This window comes from Chamaea fasciata, unplaced genomic scaffold (assembly GCF_029207755.1).
Source record: "Chamaea fasciata isolate MVZ Bird 193981 ecotype frontalis unplaced genomic scaffold, bChaFas1.0.hap1 SCAF_24, whole genome shotgun sequence".
In the NCBI taxonomy this organism is placed as follows: domain Eukaryota; kingdom Metazoa; phylum Chordata; class Aves; order Passeriformes; family Sylviidae; genus Chamaea; species Chamaea fasciata.
Window position 1 is genome coordinate 5,930,241 of NW_027094109.1, and position 21,882 is coordinate 5,952,122.

General features: G+C 54.1%; 1 protein-coding gene across 1 annotated transcript; it reads right to left on the bottom strand.

Moving 5' to 3' along the window:
• Positions 1-13,067: 13,067 nt before the first annotated feature.
• Positions 13,068-21,334, bottom strand: ZW10 (zw10 kinetochore protein). Its single transcript, XM_066203427.1, has 16 exons — positions 21,170-21,334; positions 20,554-20,688; positions 19,965-20,066; positions 19,739-19,816; positions 19,487-19,646; positions 19,166-19,315; positions 18,564-18,755; positions 18,223-18,374; positions 17,858-18,040; positions 17,449-17,687; positions 16,644-16,715; positions 15,867-16,036; positions 15,169-15,299; positions 14,798-14,929; positions 14,393-14,595; positions 13,068-14,306 (listed from the first exon to the last, which is right to left on the bottom strand). Exons 1-16 carry the CDS (start codon positions 21,284-21,286, stop codon positions 14,186-14,188), a joined length of 2,337 nt encoding a protein of 778 aa, XP_066059524.1. The 5' UTR covers positions 21,287-21,334; the 3' UTR covers positions 13,068-14,185.
• Between the last annotated feature and the right edge of the window lie 548 nt (positions 21,335-21,882).

A 21,882-nucleotide genomic window follows, 5' to 3' on the forward strand; every position in this document is an offset into this window, starting at 1 on the left:
TGGAAAAACAGCCCAGGAAATGAAGCCAAATATATAAACATGAACGAAAGACAACACTGTGATCAGTCCAGGCTCTGATTTCCCAGGGCTGCCCTGAGTAATTTCCACAAGCAGTTGTTTCAGTAGCTTGTGAAAGGAAATTGGCTGGGTAGGAGAGCTCGGGGTCATTCAGTTGTGCAGGTTTCTCTTCCACCACATGTTTATAATCAAGAGCAAATGCCCAGGTCTGCTGGGCTGGGCTGGGCTGTGCAAACACCTCTGGCTGGCCACTTTTGGAAACATCCCCCCTTCAGAGGAGGATAGAGGGGAGGGAGTGTGGAGAGCAGGAGAAGCTGAGCCCTTTGCCATCCATCCCACAGCCTGGTGGCCAGGGGCACAGAGGAGGTGTTGTGTGAATCAGAGGATGGTTTGGGATGGAAGGACCTTCAATCCACCCAATCCCACCCCTTGCCGTGGGCAGGGAACCTTCCCCTGGCCCAGGCTGCTCCCTCCAGCCCGGCGGGAATCTCTGCAGTGTCACACCCAGACCGGCTGCGTTCAGCTGCCCAGGGGAATCTCAGGCTGCTGACCAGGAACCAGGAGCTGCTCTGGATGTGGAGGGAGCACCAGCTCCCCCTGAGCCGGGCGGGTTGGGAGGCAGAGTCATGAATAAACATGATTTGCTCTGCGACTGACGCACGGCAATCAAAGGCAAACTCGTTTAGAGTTTGAAATCCGGACTTTAATTGCCAGCCCACGTTTACCTGGCTGTGTAGGCAGGAGGGAGAACTCTTCACCCAGCTGCATGGGGATGCTGCCTCTTGGGAGGGGAGGAATTGCTGGGAGCTCTTCTGGGAGCCTTCTTTTCATTCCCAGCCCCAAGCACAAGGGCTGAGCTTCCTCTTGCTTGGCACAAAAAGGTCATGAGATAGAGAAAAGACCCTTTACACCTGCAAAGTAATGAAAGAGCAGCCATCCCCACAGCAGAGCTCAGCTCTCAGGCTAGTGGAGGGATGTTTCTCTTGGTCACTTTATTCCTCAGCTTGAAAACATTCAGTTACCCAGGGCAATCCAGGAGTGGGGAAGGAAAACCGTCATTCACGGGTTTCTGGCTAATCCAGCCCAAACTGGTACAAACACCAGAAGCAAAGTTCCAGCAGGGCACTTTCCAGGGACCAGGGAGTTGTTTTCACACAGCCTGGCTGGGTGCAGCTGCAGTAAATGAGAAAAAGGCCTTTTGCTCTGCATCATTTTTAATAAAATCCATCCTCACTCCTGACAAAGATCGAAGAAATCGAATCCATACGGGGAGACCCTGAGCCCTGTGGGCTCAGATTAACTCCACTCCCTCATTCCCGTGGCCCTGGCAGCACCACTCCCTCCCCATGGAGATCCAGCCCTGCTGAAGCCATCTGCAGCCACGTAACCTCATTAACCTCATTAACCCAGCCCAGTCTGTATTTCCTCTCACTTCTCTTTCACTGCCTTTGGTGGCCAAGCAGCAAAGCAAACTGACTGTCCCCTGATTGATTCAGTGACAAAAAACCCCATTATTGTACAAAAACCCCCATTGTTTATATAAACCCCTGCCCAAATCCAGCACAGTGCCCTGAGCTGGGAAACCACCCCGAGGTCCAGGAGAAATTCCATGGTTCCAGGGGAGGGGGGCTCAGCACCGTTTTCACACCCACACTGGCAGTGATGTTTGGGTTTTTTTGGCCAAACTTTCTGCCCCTCTCTGGCCATCACATCTTGGTGTTCTCTCAGGCACCACTGACCTTCCTTCCCCCTCACCAAGCTTTAGGACCAACATTAATTTTGAGGTCACAGATGTACGTCAGAGGTGTCGGTCCTGGTAAAAAAACTCCTAATCTCTACTAATGTTACAGTGAGTAAAAAATCAACTTTTTAAAAAGCCTGTTTAGTCACAACCTGGACTCTTTTCTCTTTGGCTTCACGTTGATGTTGAGGCGAAACATCTGGGCTGCCTCTCCTCCCAGCTTGCCTCCCTCTCCCTGCTGGCTCCTGGCAAATTGCTGGGGATCAGTTCAGCATCAGTTCAGCGCCTCGGGGAGGGGAAGATTAATTGGAGACTTAATTTCTTCTCTTTTCGTTGGATCAGCTGAGTGGGAGAGGTGCTCCTGGAGGCCTCTGTGGGCCGTGAATCAGAGCCCCCAGGCTGGGCTTGTGTCAGGTTCAGGGTGGTTTTGGGGTGAGCAGTCCTGCAGGCTGAGCCCATCCATCACAGCTCCTCTGCCGTCCTTACCCGGGCAGGGCCGGCACGGGGAAAAGCAGCTCTGGGAGGGTTCAGGGGTCAGGAATGGCTCGGCAGGAGCCTGGGGGACAGGGACAGCTCTGAGGGAAGTTCTCCAAGGGGCAGCAGCCAGCTGGAGCCAGCCAAGCCAAACTCCGTGGCCAGACTGCCCTGGGCGCAGTAAATCGGCAGGGAGAGATGAAATGTGCCGGCACAGTCCTGCAGATCCAGAGCTGGGAGGGACCAGCGAACGGAGAGAGAGCTTTTCCTCCTCACCAGCCTGACGTGGAGCTTCTCTTCCTGCCTTGGCACCACAATTACTGCCTTGGCACCGCAATTCCGTCCAGCTCTGGCCCTCCCAGGCTGCTGCAGATCCAAAATCCCTTTTTGCAGCTCAGCACAAGGGCTGTGACCCCACCAGAGCCACCAGCATCACTTCTGTGTGCAGCAGTGCCTTCCAAAACCCGGGCCTTTGCTCGGTGTCACCAGAAACTCTCAAACGTCCCCACTGTGCCTCGTTGGCCCCTCAGGAATTTGGGGTTGGTTTCCTTGTCCTTCCCACTGTTTTTATCTGGATTCCAGAGCCTGGTGCATCCCAGGGAGCACCTCGCTGGTGTTTGCCCGCAGACAGATGGAGGGGCAATGAGGAGGAGCAGCGAGGAGTCACCAGAGCTTCCCACCTCGCCTTATTAATCTGCAATTAGTCAGCAGCTTTTAACGAACCTCCTGCCTGGAGCCGCCACTCTCACAGGGCTCTTCCTTTAAATGGGCGATTTCCAGATCTGCCAATGGCCCCGAACCTTCTGCGGGCTGTATCCACCCCAGCCGTGCTAAAGGTTTATTCTAAACGTTTCTTTGGATTGCAGAGCCCGGAGCAGCGGGGATGAGCCCAGACTGACTGCAGCCCAGAGGAGACAACAATAAATCCTCCCCATGGCGGTGAAGTGGCAGGATGTGGCACACACACACGTCGCAGATTTCTCTGATTTCCCTTTAATGTGCTGAAGTCTCATCCGTTTCCAGATGTGTTCCAGCGCCGTCATCCCACGAAATTTCATTTTTAATTGGTTAAGTCTTCGTGATTTGTTCCCCCCTCAGGTTCTCCTGCAAACACGCAGATCCATGTGGATTGCATCCGTTGGATTCTGTGATAGTGGCCCAGAAAATTCTGTTTGTAAGTTGAGCAAATATTATTATCCCAGCTGAAAGGATCCCGGGAAGGGTCAGGCTGGAAGGGACCACCTGGTGCCACCTCCCTGCTCATCCCAGAGCACAGGATTGCGTCCAGATGGCTCTGGGATAACTCCAGGGAGGGAGATTTGACGAGAGCCCTCCCCATCACTGCGTGTGCTGCAGGAATGTGCCTTTGGGAGGGCCGAACCCAGGCAAAGTCACGTTTGCTGCATTAGCACCGCCGTGAATTTCCAACTGGCACAAGGAAACGGCACAACTGGGACCCCAGCTTTTTTATTTGCTTTGCTGTGAGCAGTCTGAGCGGCTGGGATGGGATTCCCACGTGCCAGGGGCGCTTCCAGCAGGTGGATTTGTGATGGAATGGGACATTTGAGTGTGGGGTGGGATGTCTTGCAAGGACAGGGGACTTCGTGCCTCTGTCACAGCAGTTCCCCACTCATCCTTCTCATTGTCACTGCTCCCACCCCAGAGCTGTGTTCTTTCCCCATTCCCAGCTCTGATCAGGGATTTTTTTCCAGTGGAAGGCTCTTTCAGCAGATGCTCTGTGTCTCTCCCTTTGCAGTGAGTGGGGATTCTCCCCAGGACCGTCTCTGTTCCCATTTCCAACGGGACAGATTTGCTGCCTGTGCCTTGTTGCCGTGTCCAGGCTGGGAGAAAACAAGCCCAAGGAAAGCCAGCCCGTGGAGAGGAGCCCAGAGGAGCTCCAGAAACACCAACCTAATGGGCTGGAAACTGCAGACAGACGCTGCCGAGCCCCAGATAAAATCATTTCACATAAACAAGGGCTCTGCCACGAGGGCTCCAAATCCCACGCAGAGAGGACTTGAGAAGATGGTGATTTTTTTAAAAAAAAAAAATCCTTTTTTTGCTCAGTTTAACTCCTCCCCGGCACTTTGGCAGCGGTGACATGGAGACAAGCAAGTGTTTTATCTCTTGGAAACCACTCACATCCTCCCTCACCTCCCTGCTCTGTCCGCAGAGCTCCAGCCCCATTACACAGACGATTTATGTCTGTGCTTCTGCCAGCGACTTCGGGAGGGTTATTTGTCCTTAAGTACTTGTAATTCTTCCTCTGCAGGAGCATAATCAGTCATTATCAGCGGCAGTTTCAGGCTCTAATCATAAAGCTGTTATTTCTGCTTAATCCTAACCTTGCTAAGTATTAATTTGATGTTTAATCCCCCTGGTATCTGGCAATATTGGCCTGTTATTATTGTTGTTGTTGCTGTTGTTTATGTGACAGTGAAGGATCAGCACTGTAGGAGTAGTATCCTTAATTATTTAGCATTTATTGGCTAAATCTCAGTTGCTCTCCTGCCACCCTGAGTCCTGCAGGGCAGTGTCACCCCAAAGTGTGCTGAAAGGGACAGGTGGCACTTTGAAGGGGGAGGGGACAGGTACTGCTTTAATCCCTCCACCATCCTTTAAAAAACAAAACAACAAACAAACGAAATAACTGCGAACCCGTGAAGCGTTCAAACACGAGGCGACGATTTATCAAAGGTGCACACCTCACCTGGAGAGCAGTGACAGAGGCACTGCAGCAGCAATTAGCAGCAACACCGTCATTAACCAGTAATGACCCGCTGGGATCACTAGGGACATTTCGGGATTGCAGCTCGAGGGCTGGGGAGGGAGCCGGTGCCGGCAGCTCCTGCAGGCTGGGTTTGTCCAGGGAGATGCTGGGGTTTGTCCTAAATCCGAGGGTAAAGGGCTCCTTTTGGTGCAGTGATGCTCTGGAGACGCGGCCCGCTCTGTCCAGCTCGGCAAAGGGCAGAGCTGAGCCTGGGGAGGAACAAAAATCCATCCCCAGGCACCTTAGGGGAGCTGCTGCTCCGGCCCTGCCCCTCAGCATCCCCTCTGCTGCTGCTGGAGGATTCCAGCCCGGGGGGACAGCCCGCCTCTGCTTTTCACCGCTGAAACAACGGCAATTAACGCAGGAAACGCACGCGGGGACCTTCAGGATAATTCGTACAGTAAAACTTGACGTTTGTTTTTACTGTAAATCCGCAGATTCTACCTGAGGCTGAGGGGGAGCGGCCAAGGCTGCCGGAGCTGGGCTCTGCTCTCACTGCCGGGCAGCAGCTCCTGGTTTTTCGGGCAGGAGAAGGCCACAATTGTGATGCCACCAGGGAATCAGAAAGCACCAAGTCCCCTGTGGATGAATTGTTGCAGTTTTTTCTCCTGTGCCTGCATGACAGGGGAAAAAAAAAAAAAAAAAAAAAAAAAAAAAAAGCCCTCGCTCCCAGCGCTGCCTAAATTTTCAATGTATAACTTTGGAAGCTTAATCATATTCTTCTCACAAAGCCTTATGGTTTATATATATTTGGGGTTTTGTTACTCTTTTGTATTCACCCTTTTCGCTGTCAGTTTAAGCTTGATATTATTAAAATTGCTCTGGTTAAAATTCTGCCGTTGCAGGATTTTTTTTTTTTTTGGGAGGGAAGAAGAAGTGCTAAGTCAAACGCTTTCTCTTGTTTCTTGTTTGTCTTTAATGACTCATTAGATCATCACCTCCGAAATGAGGAAGCAATAAAGCTGCTCCTAGGAACGCCTGGCAATCAGCTCTGGAGGCTCAGGGATGTGGTTTTGTCCTCTGGAATGGGAGCTGGGATTTTTTTGGGACACACATCGGCTCCTGAGGAGACGACGAAGGGCCACAGTGGGTTAAAAAACATCATCCTGGGCAGGGAGGGTCAGAATTTGGCTTTCCTCGCAGGGTGAAGGGGGGAATCAGCACTAGAGCCCCTCCGCCTCGCCCAGGAGGGATCAAATTTGACTTTTAAAGGGAAACCTGGAGAGCAGCAAAGCCCTGGTGGTGGGAGGGCAGCACCGGGGATGGGGGAACGGGACTCCTGCTCCCCTTTGGTGATGAAATCCCTGTGAGCTGCGGCTTTTGGCCTCTTGGAAATGCCCTTTTGTGTTTTATTTTTTATTTTATTTTGGTTCGGTTTATTTTATATTCAATTTTTTAAAATTCATTTTATATTTCTTCTATTTTATGTATTTTGTTCTTTCATTTTATTAAATTTTATGTTATTAGATTTTATTTTGTTTGTTTGTTTTATTTATTTTATGTATTTATACTTTGTTTTATATTTTATTTTGGTTTGTTTTATTTTTTATTTTATTTATTTTTTTTCCCAGAGGGTGGCAAGAGCAGCATCCCTGGAACAGCAGCTGCTGCCCTCTCCCCGCGGCGCCGGGGATGGAAAGGCTGCGGGGAACATGACAAACATCCAGAGCTTTTTCTCCCTGTGGATTGACAAATCCTCCCGGGTGAAACACGAACAGGCGGCCCCGGCCCGGAGCGGAACCCGAGCGCAGCTGGAGCCCACCCCGGCTGCCAAAGGGACTCCCAAAATCATCCTTCTCCTCCCCAAAATCCCCGCGGGGAGCAGCAGCTCCCCTGAACAGATACAGATCCGTGTTTTTCCTTTCCCTGCCTCAAACACGGGGCTGAGTCACCACCTCGCAGATGAGAAAAGCAAAAAAAAAAAAAAAAAAAAAAAAAAAAAAAAAAATCTCCCCGGTGCTGAGGAAAATGATTTTTTCTTCCGCGTGCGAAGCGTCTCTCGGTGATGCCGGGCCGAGAAATCCGAGGTTTGGGCTCGGACTCGGGGACTTCTCCCCAGCGCTGTGTTTGGGGGGATTTATTGGCAAACTGCTTCTAAAACTTGAGCGAGTGAGGAGCGATATCGCCGATGTGGGGAGGGTGTTGTGCTCGGGGGAGCCAAGAAAAAAAAATCCCCGTTCTGTGCCCGCGGCTCCATCGGCATTAATGAGGCCTCGGCAGCGCAGACCCGGCCGGGGCGAGCGGGGCTGAGTCACTGGCCCGAACGGCTGCGGAGCTCCAAGGGCCGGAAAAACCCAATTAATGAGTCAGAGACTTCGGCCAGTTCATTGCACGAGTGTTAGCGGGGTGTCTGTGGAGCTGTCTGGTGAGAAAAGGGGGGGGAAAAAAAAAAGGAAAAAAAAAAAAAAGGAAAAAAGGAAAAGGAAAGAAATAGATTAGGGGTGACAGGACCTCCTAAAATCTGTTTTTGAATCCCAGACGGCAACTCTGTTAAGCCAAGCACCTTCTTAGCACCCACAAAAACTCTGCTGGGCCACAGTGGGTGATACAATCCCGCGGGTCCCCAGGGCTCAGGATCCTTGTTCTCCCATTTTCTCCATTCAGGCACTTCCTAAATGAAATCCCTTCTGGGGTTTGTTTTTCCCCTTTTCTCTCTCTCTCTCTTTTTTTTTTTTTTTTTTTTTTTTTTTTTTTTTTTTTTTTAGCTTTAAGTGATCCTTCAGGGAGATATCGAGGCCGCTGCTTTAAAGTGCTGAGTAACTCCCCCGTGTGAATTTATGGGAGGGAATAAATAAGAAATGTGGAGGAAATAAATAACAGAGCTGAAGGAAACGCTGTTTTGGACCTTTGCTCCCCTGAACGCCGTGCCTTGCAGCATCGCTGCCGGTAAACGCTGGCACAAGGGGAGTTAGTTCTCTGTCAAGATGCATTAAAGGTGTTTCCCTTTGCAGCCTGGAGAAATGCAGAGAATTCCAGGTGGGAAGGGAATTCCTGGCGCTAAAGGAGCTGTCGGGGTGTGGAGGGGACGATGCAGAGCTGCTGGGGAGGTTTGGGCCTGGGCAGGAGCTCTCTGAAGCCATTTTCCCTTGAACCGAATCTATATTTTCTAATAGCTTCCCATAACTTTGTAATTGCAGGCAGCGTATTTATTTACATAAGTGGTGGCTGTAATTACAGAGAACGAAAATGTGTAATTATTTAATTAGGATCCATAACGAGGCTGTGCGAGGCAGATGTTTTCGGTGAGCAGCACTGGCCAAGCCTTTGTGCTGTGGAGGGGAAGAAAGTCGGGATTCAGGAGGATGCAAACAGCAGCTGAGAGCAGGAAAAACGCTGCTGCTGGCCGGGGAAACCTTCATTTCTCTCACTCGAATATCCCAGAGCAAAGACTGGCAGGAATACCCGGCTGCTCCTGGATTCTTTTCCTTGCTGAGCTGAGCAATGACGGATTTCCCGGGAATGTTGGCAGCTTAAACGCCAGGGGCAGCGGAGTTCATTTTATCGGGTGTTTAGCAGCCCCTAAAGACAGCCCAGAGACCCACAGATCTTCCCGGGTGGATAATTTCTGGCAGGACCGAGATTGTAACTCCATCTGATACCTCGAGGGGCCGGAGCCCGGCCGGGAATGTGTCCTCAGGGAAGCTGGAAGGTTCTCCAAAGGCGACGCTTCTCCAGAAACAACCGGACTGGGAAATTGCTGGCGTGGATTTCAGTGCCCCCTCCAGGAGCAGGGAGCGAAAAAAAAACCCGACCCAGCACCTGTTTTATGGCTGGGGTGAAATCCTGGGAGAAGGAGCCCTGGAGGAGAGCAGGGCAGGGCTTGAGAGAGAGAATCTGCTGGAGATACAGCCCTGGCAGCCCGGGAGCATCTCTTGACCTTTTCCTGGAGTGAAAAAACCCGACCCAGCACCTGTTTTATGTCTGGGGTGAAATCCTGGGAGAAGGAGCCCCGGCGGAGCGCAGGGCAGGGGTTCAGGGAGAGCATCTGCTGCAGATGCAGCTCTGGAGCATCCCCCGACCTCTGTCTGCGCCGGGCCCCGGGGAGAGCAGCAGTTAATGGGGTGGAAGCTCCGTGCAGCAGGCTCAGGGCTCTGCAGGGACTGCGGGATGTGCTGAGGCTGGAATGTTCCCTGGCACCTCAGGACTGTCACACAGCTGGGATCCTGCCCAGCCTCCTGGGGCGGGTTGCTGTATTTCCCCCCTGGGGCCACTCAGAGCCTGGGAAACCGCGGAGAGCTCCAGTTCTGGGGGATTTCTGTGGGGTTTCTGTGGGGTTTTGGCTCTGAAGAGGAAGGGGTTGGGCAGAGCAGCTGGCACCGCCAGCCCCGGTGACATCAGCAGTGACTTCATGCGGGGTGGGCACGGTGTGTCACAGCCCGGGGCTCTGTCTGCGCTGGCTGTGGGGCCAGAAGCTCTAGTCTCCACACAGGGAGTGAGGGTACAGCAAAGCAGGAATGCCATCCGGCCTCCTGAAAAACCTTCTCCTTTTCCACCCCCCTCGGATCTGGGTCCTCAGCAACTTGCAAGGGCAAAGGTTCAGCCGGCAAGTGACAAATAAACTGGAAACGGGAGGGAAAAGAGCACAAAATTAATGTCTCTTTAACAGTTACTCTTCTCTGACTCGTCTCCGAGAATAAACCCCTCGGGATATCTTTGTGCTGGAACATGGTGCAGAGAATGAAAACATTTCATCCCTGACGTCCCTAAATTCTCTATTTACTGGTGATGGATGCGGACCCAGCGCCCAGCCCTCTCCTGTGCTCTGCAGAAACACCAACAGAGGGGCAGCAGGTCCTGCCTCTCACCTGTGACAGCCGCAGGTGACAATGCCCTGCTCGGGGTGAGCACTGAGGCGTCCCCACCACAGTCACAGCATCAGCGGGGTCAGGACATTTCTCCCGGCCCCTCTGAGGCAGGAGAGGAGCAGTTTGCCCATCCCCTGGCCCTGGGCACCAGCCCTGCAGGGAATTTCCTCGGAATTGTCTCTGCTTCCCACGGTGCCAGCTGCTTTTTAAACAAATGATCGGATCAGGTTATAGCGGTGCCTGCGCTCAGCTCCTTCCAGGGAGAATGTTTTCCTGAAATTGCCTTCTCAGCTCCATAATCATTACCCAGCAAATTGCCTCGGGAGAGAGGCTGGAGCAGGGCAGGGGGGGGGCTCTGCTCTGCCTGTGCTGCGGGGGGAGATGGAGCAGGAAAATGCTGTGGGTTCTCCCACACAGGAGCTGTGCCCGGCGTGGGGACTGTGCCTGTGCTGGGACCCCACAGCCAGGGTGCTGCTCCTGGCCCTCCTAAAGGGAATTAACTCCCTTCCCTCACACCAGCTCACGCCCGGGCCCGAGGTGGGCAGATTTGGAAGGCTGTTTCGGATCTCGTTATTGATTCCTCTTCATCTTTCCTTTTAGTTTGAATTCTGTTTTCTTTATTTTGACTGCTGGGAGAACGCACTCCAGGATTTGTTCTCCAGGATGAGATCTGGCGGAGTCCTGCCAGGCTCAGGCAGGGTTCAGGGTGTGCTTTGGGCCATTCCTCCCATTGCAGGTTCCCGGCGGCTCCCTGATCTCACAGAGAGGGAGATGAGATGAGGATTTGATGAGACAGGAGACAAAGGGGAGGGAGAAGATGAGGTGAGGAGGGAAATGGTGCAGGAGAGGGACAGAGCAGCCCTGGGGAGGGGATGAGCTGCCTCTGCCTCTCGTCCCCACAGCAGCTCCCCTTTAATGCCACCATTTCCCCCGGGGTGAGCACAGAGGGTTTTCAGGCTCCCGGGGTTTTGCCCCTTTAACTTCACACCTCGTATTTAGGAACTAAAACATCGGGTGTCCCTCAGAGCGCCGGAGTGGAGCTCACTTGCTGTTTTCCAAAAGAAAGCCTCGCCCTCAGAGAGAAGGATTCTCCCCCAAATCCCACCTAACCCTGCTCTGTCCGCTTGAAGCCATTTCCCCTTGTCCTGGCACCGCTCTCCCGAGGAAGGACTCGGCTTTTCCATGGGAAAGGACGGAGCAATCAGCGCAGGACGAACCCGAATTAAAGCCAACAAAGCTCAGCAGGCGGCTGTTAAAGCTGCTCTGAGATCTCCAAATTGGGAGCAGCACCAGGGTGAGGTGTGGAATGCGGAGTTTTATGAGCAGATTATTGACCCTTTGCTGCTGATTTCAGCAGAAGAACCGCAGACAATTCGTGTTTGCTGCTGCACAAGCCGTGCTCGTGTCCTGCCCACGCTGCTCTGACCTTGTCGGCTCCAGCAGAGCCCACATCTGGCTGGTTCCTGCACAGCTGTGCTCTGCTGCCGCTCCCGGGAGACGGGGAAGGTTGTTCCCGTGGGAATGAGGTCGAAAAGTGACAGAGGGAATGTTCGCTGCCTCACAGCCCCTCTGCAACGACCCCTGGACCAGGGGCACGGCACTGCCGGGGCCTGGCGCTGCTGCTGCTGCTTCCCTTCTCTTCACTGTCCCCGAGAACCACCGGGAAGTGATGGAAATCGGGGGAAGAGGCTTTGCTGCCGTTCCCGTTCCCCCGTTCCCCGGCCGTGTGCCCGTGCGGGGTTTGGGGAGCGCTGTCCCTCCGTCGGCGCTCTCCCTGCGGGCGGATGGGAACATCCATCCGCCCGGGATGAGTTCGGGGAGGAGAGAGGAGCGTGACTCAGAGCAGAGGCAGCGGCGCAGCCCGGGGGATGTGTCCCGGTGTTTTAAGCCGTTCCCAGTGAATCCTTTCGGAATGTGCCCCGTTCCCCGCTCCCCCCGCAAGGACCAGCCCTTCCTTCGGCGGGGAAGGTGTTTGTGCATTGCCGGCTGCGCTCACACCTCTGTTTAACCATCTCATCTCCGTTTAACCCTGAGCAGGTTGAGTTCCTGGCAGATTCGGGGAGGAGAGAGGAGCTGAACCGCCCCGGCAGCCTGGCGGGTCCCTGCCCACCTCTGCCCCCACAGGAGCGGACAGAGGATGCTCGGGCGGGTTCTGGGCTCTTCCCTCCTTTCCCACCGGTGCTCCAGCACCATCTACAGTCCTCTGCACGCTCCAGAGCCACCGGCTGCAGCCCAGGCCCGGGAGAGGCTCAGGGGCTGAGCCAAGGTGTGATCCGGGGGATAATTGCAGCCTTTCTCTAAATGAGACGGGGGGCTTGGAGCAAAAAAATCCAAACCGACCCAAACCTCCCCTGTTTTCACAGCAGCTGCCCAGAGCAGGGTGGGTTTGTGCCACAAGACACCTGGCGTGGCTCAGAGAGAGCACAAAGCCCCACCCTGAGCCTGCAGGACATGAAACATTCATGGGAGTTTCTTCGGTCAAACAGCATAAAAAATTCATCGGCGCTTGGAGCACCGAGCCACCAGCTGTGCGTGTGTCAGGGGTGGAGAAGTAAGGGAAAAAAGCCTTTATTCCACGGGACAGGGCTCCAACAGGACAGCTCTTCCAGTCTGCTCAGCTGCTCTTGGGTTTTGGGGCAGAGGAGGACGAGGGGATGCAGCAGCCCCAGGGATTCCTGTTCCACCAGAGCTCTGCACTGGTGAGAAAATCACCTCCTGCCCCAACACGGCCCAGCCACGGGGTTGGAAACTCCTCTTCCAGCAGCAAGAAATTACCTGGAGGATCAGGAGCCAGCTGAGAGCCGCTGCCTGACCGCTGCTGCTCCCCCGGTGCTCCAGGCAGGCAAAATCCAGCCCCTGGGGAGGTGGGGCTGATTCCCGGGGCAGCCCAGGGTGGGGATTGTGAGCTGGGGCCAGGGCTGGGCTGAGCTCAACCACCCCGGGGTCTACACCAACGTGGCCCAGCTGCTGCCCTGGATCCACCAGGTCACCCAGGTAAGCCCAGCTCAGGGCCCAGCCTTGTTTGTTCCCCAGACAGATCCCACATCCTGCTGAACTCCTTCCCTGGATGAACAAGCCTTTAGGACAACCTCTTTTATGGTACTGATTGCTTTTTCTGTTCCCTTTTTTACTGATTAGATGCACTAGAGATCAGGCAAGGACACACTCCACACAGCAACACTCTGCCCTGCCCTCAAGTGAAGAACAGACCAGCACTGCCTCCTCCTGTCTCACTGCAACACAAACAGACTCCCAAACGTGCTCAGTATAAATAGTTTATTAAAGAAAATAGCAAATTACAATTCTGTGATCAATCAACAGGGGAGAAGTGTATTTCAAAAGAGACGTTTTTGGATTACTGTTTGATCCCGTGAGATGCCAGTGTTCTGGGAACACTCGGAGGGGGAAAAAATAAAAACAAAATAAAAGCAAGGACTGGGGTGGCATGAAAGCCTCAGGCCCTGCACAAATGCCTGGAAATGGGAACAGGAGTGGGACAAAAGTGCCAATGACAAGGAGACAACAGATTAAAACATTAAACTCTGCGACTGGAACTCTTCAGAGCACTACAGGGCAGGAGGACTTTGCTCCACCTGGGCTCTGGGCTAAATTCAGTGAACGCTCTCAGGGAGTTTTTCAGATAAAAGCAATGTACAGTCATCCAAGTGTCAAACAGAGCATTTTGTGACTCAATGCTGAGAGTGCACCTTTCATTGCCTTTTGATACGGTTTACATTTCTCTCATCATTCCTAAGGGACAGAAAACACAACACCAGGAAACACCAGAGTTATGCAGCTCACACCCAACAGAAACATAAAGGAAGGAGCTGAATTGGCTTCTACATTTGGGAAAGAGACATTGAAAAGCTCTGAATCAGTTTGAAGACATTTTCCATGAGAAGTAAGAGAATTTTTCTACTTGTGAGAACCCCTGTGACCTGACCAATGGGTCACTCAGGATCTCCTTTCCGCACATCCCTCTCTGAAGTGTCTCTCCCTTGAGGCCTGCTCCTCAGGGGAAGCTGAGGTGGGAAAGTTTGGCACTCCCTGGAGGGATGTCAAAAGCTCTCCATGTCTGTCCACATGTGGTTTGAGGTCACAGAGGGGCTGCAGGTCCCCTGATGTGGAGCTGCAGAGCAGAGTCCCAGCTGAGCACTGGAAATGCTCCTGCAGGGCCCAGCCTGAGGTGAGGTTACACCAACACCCAGCCAGGAAATGCTCCTTCCCCCCAGCCAAGCTCCACGAAGCACTTACCCCATCCCAAAGTTTTTCAGACCAGTACAAATAAGAAAGGTGAAATTTTAAAAAAAGCAAAAATATTTGGAAGTTGTGTCAGTTTGCTCTTGCTGTGTCACAAGATGCAGGCGCAAACTGCAGTCACTTGATCTTGGCCAGGGCTGCTGCTCTCCTCTCCGTGTTCTGGAACAAGGCTCGGATCAGACTCTTCACTTCAGCTGCTGAGAATTCCTCTGCCAGAGGCCCCTTCCCATCTGCCCACCTGCATGGGAGACAGGGAGAGCTCCACGTCACCAGCCTGCCCACAAACGGCACCCCAAACAAGGACCTGGAAAGGAGGACACCTACTGGTCCACGATTTCCTGGAGGTTGGCCTGCAGGATGATCATCAGCTCCTTGAAGGTCATCCACTTGTGCACGTAGACTGGAACTTCCTCCTGGTACTTCTTGTTTTTGTCCTCCTCGAGCAGAGGGGTGAAAACTTGGGGTCCCTCCTCCACCATGACCCTGCAGAGCGAGTACAGCCTGTCTGCATCCTCTGCAGAGATATCCTGGAGCGGGGAAAACACCAACAGAGCAAAGTCAGGTTTGTTTCTGGAGTGCCAAGTGAAATGAGAAACTGGGGTTGTGAATGTTTCCCATGGACACAAGATTGTAACTCCTGTGTGAATTAACTGCTCCCCTGAAATGTGACCTTGGTGGGAGTTTCTGGAGGTGACAAATGCTGTCCCCAGAGCCCCCCATGGCTGTTACCTCCAGGGCAGCAATCCTGGTGACAATCTCTGCCAGGGCTGTGTTCAGGAGGGCCCCCATGGCCTTGCAGTACACGTTCACTGGGAGCACATCCTGCCACACCATGCCCAGCCTCCTCAGCTGGTGCAGCACCTGCAAGGCAACAGCTGAGTGTGACACCAGACAGAGCCCTGGGAGAGGCACCAGGGGACCAGGTGAGCACAAACGGGGAGCAACAATGCAGCAATCCTGCTAAAGACACAGCCCAGGACAAAAACCCCCAAACCATCCTGTCAGAAAATAGGTTTTTTAGCAGTTCCACAGCTGTCAGGGCTGAGACCCTCTCTGGGATACCTGCAGGCACTGGGATGTTCCTCCTCTGCCTCCCTTACCTGCTTGATGGCTTTATTTGCTGCACAGTAATTCTCCTCGTCATCCATGTTGGAAAAATTCCTGGCACTCGAGAGCCTCTCCAGGATTTCTCCCTTCTGCACTCGCATCTGGGCCAGAAAACACTCCATCCCTTTAGGAGCAAAACAAGCAGAGAGAAGCAATTAAGCAAATACTAAATCTGCTCTGCCTATTTATGACTGTTAAGTGCTGAATAATGAACTTGCTACAATGTTTTATTTTTAATCAAATTTCCAGTCTCCAAACAGTCTCCCAGAGCCAGTTTAACCAGTGAGCCCTTGTGCAGCTCGCATTGCTACAGCCCTGCTGGGAGAAAAGCAGGGCAGCACAATGAACTGTGGCTGACCCCTGTTAGCTCACACAGACCAATGTCTGGATTTATTCCTGTAGAGTAACTAATGAAAATATCAGAGGACCAGGCAGCAGATCCCAAAACACAGTGCAATGTCTTGCTGGATACTGAACTGTTCTTGAAGAAAGAACTAAGAAGATTTGGAAGTTTTCTCCGAAACCCCTAAGTTCCTAATTCAGAAAACGTTTCTGCCGCTTGTCCAAAAAACACCAACGCACTGCTCGCCCTGAGTGAGCAGCCACACCTCCGTGAAACCACCCAGCAGCCACTGCCAGGGGGAATTCCCACGTGATCCAGGGGCACATTTCGGAGGGAAAGGGAGGTTACCCAGTCTCCTGAAGCCAGGCACCATGTCCACGAAGGTGGCAGCCCCGTTGCTCAGCACGCCGGTGCCGCGGTAGCGGAACTGGTGGCCCAGGGTGAGCAGGTGGTGGGCGAGGTACATGCAGTTGTTGTGGTGGATGGCAGCCAGCTGCGGCAGCTTCTGCAGGTTCTCCCTGGCCCAGCAAGAAGGGAAAAGGAAAAGAAACGGGTTTATTTAGAGCTGGTTCTGTTAGAAGAATGGTGGCGTCTATCCTAGAGTAACGCACGCAGATGGTGCTGGCACAGCCTGACTGACATCAGAGTAAAAACATTTAACCTCTCACATCCCCACAGCAACTGGCAGGAAAAAGAGTCTGAAATGGCACTGAGGCATCTGAACCCTGTGTTACCCCACACAGCCATGCACGTTCAAACAGGAAGGTATTTTGGTAGAGCAAAGTCACAGTGAGGAAGAGGGAGAGAAGTTCTCGGACAGGATTGTGAACTTTGCATCTTCACTGCTGCTCTTTTTTTTTCACAGGAAAAACATCATGAAAAATCAGTGCATCAAATTTGAGGTCAAAGTCACGTGGCTGGAAACAAATACAGCTGTGTGAGAACTTCACCCACATCCTTCATCATAAGATTGACAACACAGAAACTCTCAAGCACCTGCTTTGCACAGGTATGGTTTAAGAAGAGATTGAACAGTTGATTTTTGCTGATGGAGCAAGCAGAGGACAAGTGGGACTGTTCCAAAGGCAGGATTCCCCTCAGAACAGGAAACATGGACACGCTCACCTGTGGTACGTGGGCACCACCTCATAGAAGAGCTGGAAGATGTTCCGGACACAGTCGAAGAGCTGCACACAGCTACGGGGCAAAGAGGGCTCATGTCAGCCTGGCATTAATGTCCTGCTCACAGCTGACCCTCAGCCTGCCCCACAACAAGGCTTTGTGAGCACTGAAGCCCTGGCACAAAGAGGGGATTGTCAGGATCAACGACAGCACTGTCAGTGCTCTGGAAAGCTCACAGAGGCTGTGGTGACCTTGAGGTTCAGTGTGGAGGGAGATCTGTGAAAGCCCAGAACAAAGGGGACAGTGTCCCTGTCCCTCCAGGTGTGCAGGAACACTCAGCCCTCTCTCTGCTCCTCGAGGGCACACGTTACCTGGGCAACTCCCCTGCTTCAGGGCTGTGCTCTCTGCTTGTTGAAGTCAAGTTGATGTGGATCCTGTTTGTTTTTCCCCAAGAGCCCTGCCAGCTGCAGGGCTGGAGTTCTCTGCTGTAGAACTCTGCTCACAGTGAGGCCAGCACTTGGCTTTGGGAAAAAGAGATGGGCTTGATTTTTCTAAAAACCTGAACCCCAAGGGCTGCTGCACGTGAAGGAACAGCCTGCAGCAGTGTCAGCCTCCTGCCCAAACCCAGGGACACATCCTCCAGCCAAAACAATGACTGAGTCGAATTTTCAGTATTTTCTACTCTTTTAAGTTCTTTAAACCTATTACCAGACGCTTGGTGTTGCTAGAGGCCGACACACAGGTTACTAAACAACTCAATATTGATTTGATACATAACCATGCCTGAAGAATGCCCAACAATTCCTACCAGAGATCCGTGCTGGCTGTGGCCTCCAGCAGGGTGTGATAAGCCAGCTCCACCAGCTGCTGCACGGAGGAGCTGATGCGGCAGGTGGGCAGGCACAGGGTGAAGGGGCTCAGCCTGCTCTCCCTCCCCAAATTCACTGTCCCATTGTGCAGGAGGCTGGAGGCTGGGAGCATTTTTAGGTGGTCTCCTGACCCAGGGTCGGGGAGCTGTGGGAGGGCTACGCTGGAATCAGGTGTGATCTAAAGGAAAACAAGAGAGAGTAACAGAGCTTAGAGCTCAGAAAGGAGAATCTGCAAGATGAAAAGGCACTGAATGGCAGAGATTTAAGGCTCGAGATAAACACGACACTGCAGCACTGTTAAAAATTATCTAGAGATTGTCTTCCAGGTGGACAAGCTGTGTGAGGCACCTTCACAGTGTTGTGTATTTCTGAGGTCATCAGGCTCCTGGCTGCCATGATCACATCCTGGCACTTCTTGTTGGCAAAGTGGGAATCGACATTGCAGGCGTATTTCAGCAAGGCAGTCGTGTCCTCCTTCAGAAACTGCATCTTCTTCAGGGCCCTCTCAAATTCCTCCGTGGATTCGATCACCTGAGGAGAGATGTGTTCTATGTTAGCACAGTCTCCTAAAGTCAGGGAACAAAGTAAAATTGGGTGTAAAAGCCAAAAGCAAAGGACGAACGAGGTTTTTGGAGGGCATTAGCCACTGGAATGACACCACACTGGAGTGCCTGGGCTCCGTGTCCAAACCTGAGGGGGTTTTTGGGACCCACCTCTTTGTACTGCTCCAGTTTGCTGCTGTTGGTTGGGATGGAGTTCACCAGGCAGTTGTGGATGAGGCAGTCTGAGAGCTCCTCCCAGATGAGCTGCCCCAGCAGCTCTGCCAGGGTGACTCTGCCCTCCCCAGGCTGCTCCACAGGCACATCTGCACTCCAGAGAAGGAAAATGGATTTTAATACAGCTGCTTCCTGGGCCAGACCCTCCACCAGTTCAAAAGCCTTTCCTCCACTTTCCTTGCACATAACGCTGATTAACAATCAGATATCCTAGAAAACCCTCATTAAATGAACAGGGTACTGATTATAATTAATTCCAAAAGAAAGGAACTACCTACTTAGCAGGCGTTTGTGCAGAACTTCAAAAACCAGCTTGATCTTGTCAAACACCTCCATAGGGGAGGACTCATCCAAGGCAAACTCCTGGGACCTGAACCTCAGGATGAACACATCTGGCTGCTCCTCTGGGACTGGCTGCAGGGATGGGTGGGAGATCAGCGGCTTCAGGATGTACTGCAGCAACAGCTGGCCTGAGCAAAGGGAAAAACAGAGGTTTTCCAACAGCAGACTGCTCCAGGGAGGTCCAGCCCTGACTGTTCTGGATTTAGAGACTGCAGGAAGTGGAAGGAATAATCCCTCAATCAGCTCTATCAGGGAGGCACTAATGAGGTAAAACTCTTCAGGCATCAGGCTAGAAAACCACATAGTCATGGATCAAAAGTACACTGAATTGTCAGGAGAAATAAAACCAGGCAGATAAAGGGATAAATATTTTCCTCTTAGTAAGAGCTACAGCATTCACCTCAGTGGGAAACACAAGCCAGGAGAGGAAGAAGTTTCCCAGTGTCCCGCAGGAGCAAAGTGGATCTCACTATCCGTGTTAAAACAAGCCTGGACTACCCCCCTGAGCTACTGGGGTTGTTTCTGGGGCGTGTCTTACCAAAATCTTTGAGCTTGGAGTGCAGCTCTCCCAGGACAGCCAAGGCCTGCAGCACAGCAGCCACGGGGGGGACAGCGGTGTCCTCGTCCTGGGCTGGCACCGTGTGCAAGTGCAGCTCCGACAGCACCACGGCCTCCAGGCTGCTGCTGCCTGCCACAAACCACAGCCAGGGCTGTCACAGTGTCACAGCAAAGACCCACCCCTGCCCAGAGCAAGAGCTCCTTCAGCCCCCTCAGCCCAACAGCTTCACTGCATGTCCCACCCTGCAGGTGAAAACAGGCGCTTCAGTGGGGCAGAGTGAAAAAAACCCCCTGTGAGCACCTTTGGAAGGGGGAAGCTTCCACACAATGAGCTTCTGCCACTCCTCCCCGAGATGGTAGATGATGTTCTGTGTCTGCACCGTGAGCTCGGTGCCCAGGGCCTTCAGGATCTTCAGCTCAAAGCCCCTGCGGGACTCCAGGCCCCTGAGGCTGCTCCGGGCCTGGCGGGGGACAAACACAGCCGGGTAAGGGCTGAAAACTCACTGGAACTCACCCAGGGTATCAACCAGCACTGCCAAGGGCTCACAGGTACCTTCTCCAGCTGCTGAGCTGCTGTCACGTACTGCTTTTCCAGCAGGGCAGAGCTGCACTCCTTGATGGCTGTGTCAAACTGCAAAGGCCAAACACCCCGGCGTGTCACTGCAGCTCTGCCCTCACCCCGCACACGCTCACCCAAATCTGCAGTGCACAGACACATGCAAAACAGAGCCCAGAATGTCTCACACCGAGGAGCAGGGTTGTTTGCTCCCCCTGCTCACCTCCTGCAGCTTTCTCAGGACACTCAGGACCAGCGTGTCCCTCTCCAGCTGCTGCTTCAGCTCCGTGAACTCAGCAACAGCGACGTTCAGGTCTCGCTGCACCTGAAACAACAACAGCTTTCAGCTCACTGACAGCACCTCTTGGCACACACATTCTCCTCCTTCGTTTTCCTCCTTCATTTCATTTATCATTTATTTCAGAGAATAACTTGGTGAGGGGGAAAAAAAATCTCCATCCCTTTTATTCCTGTGTCACACCCCCTGCCACAGCCAAGGCTGAAGGACACTGTGACACACTTCTGCACCCACACAAGGGTGACAAACCCTTAATGACAGCTGGTAATGTACACCCTGGTGTCACCTCAAGGCATTCCTTAGGGCTGATGTCACCCAGGGATCTGAGTCACAGAGTGTCCTGAGCTGGAAGGGACACCCAGGATCTGCCACACACCACAAAACCCCACCACGAAAGTCTTGTCCAGACACTCCTGGAGCTCTGGCAGGTTTGGGGCTGTGACCAGACACCCCATGACGGGGTGGGGGCTCCAGCTTTGGGGTGAAATGGAGCAGAACGTCCCCCCGGAGTCACCTCGTTCTCGATGCCCGCCTTGAGCAGGTCGATGTTGTTGGCCAGCCCCTCCACCTGCGCCACCAGCTCCTCTGCGCTCTGCATGCTGGGCAGGAACTCGCTGTACTTCTTGTTGATCATGGTGCACACCTCCCCCTGAGGACAGCGGGACGGCGTCACCTCGGGGACAGAGGGACAGGACCGCCGGGATGGGGTAAGAGAGCCTGGCAGGGCCGGGCCACCCGGGATCAGCAGGGCTGGACACCCCAGAGCAGCGCGGGGCACCCCTGACCCGGGCTGGGCACCCCTGACCCGGGCTGGACACCCCTGACCCGCGCTGGACATCCCTGACCCGCGCTGGGCACCCCGACCCGGGCTGGGCACTCCTGACCCGGGCTGGGCACCCCTGACCCGGGCTGGGAACCCCTGACCCGGGCTGGGAACCCCGGGACGGACCAGGACTGCACAGCCAGGGCTGATCCAGGGCTGGCACCCTGAGCCAGCTGACCCAGGGCTGGACACCCGCTCTAACCCAGGGCTGGGCACCCGGTCCTGACCGGCTCCGCCGCAGCGCCGGCCCCGCGTCTCTCCCCGCGCCCCCTCCGTCCCCCGTCCCTCCGCCGCTGCCGTCCCTTGCCTTGAGCTCCTCGACGCGGCGGGACAGGCGCCCGACGCGGGCCCCAAGGTGCTCCTTGTCCAGCCGGCCCGAGTGCGCCAGCACGGCCGCCACCAGCGAGCCCGCCCGCGCCGCCATGGCTGCGCGCCCTACGGCGGCCGCGACGGACACGGGACCGCGGCGCGGAGCTCAGTCCGGGGAGCGCGGGTTCGAGACCGCGCGGGGACAACGGAGACACCGGGGGAATCGGGGACCGCGGTTACGGGGACACCGGAGACACCGGGGGCATCGGGGACCGCGGTTACGGGGACACCGGAGACACCGGGGGAATCGGGGACCGCGGTTACGGGGACACGGGAGACACCGGGGGCATCGGGGACCGCGGTTACGGGGACAACGGAGACACCGGGGGAATCGGGGACCGCGGTTACGGGGACAACGGAGACACCGGGGGAATCGGGGACCGCGGTTACGGGGACACGGGAGACACCGGGGGCATCGGGGACCGCGGTTATGGGGACACCGGAGACACCGGGGGAATCGGGGACCGCGGTTACGGGGACACCGGAGACACCGGGGGCATCGGGGACCGCGGTTACGGGGACACGGAGATGCCAGAGGGCATCGGGTCAGCTGCTGAAGGGGTCTCTGGATGCTGCAGGTGCTCCCCGGATGCCGGGGGACCTGTGGACGCTACTGGGTTCCGTGGCTGTGCGGGGACTGGGCTGTCCTTG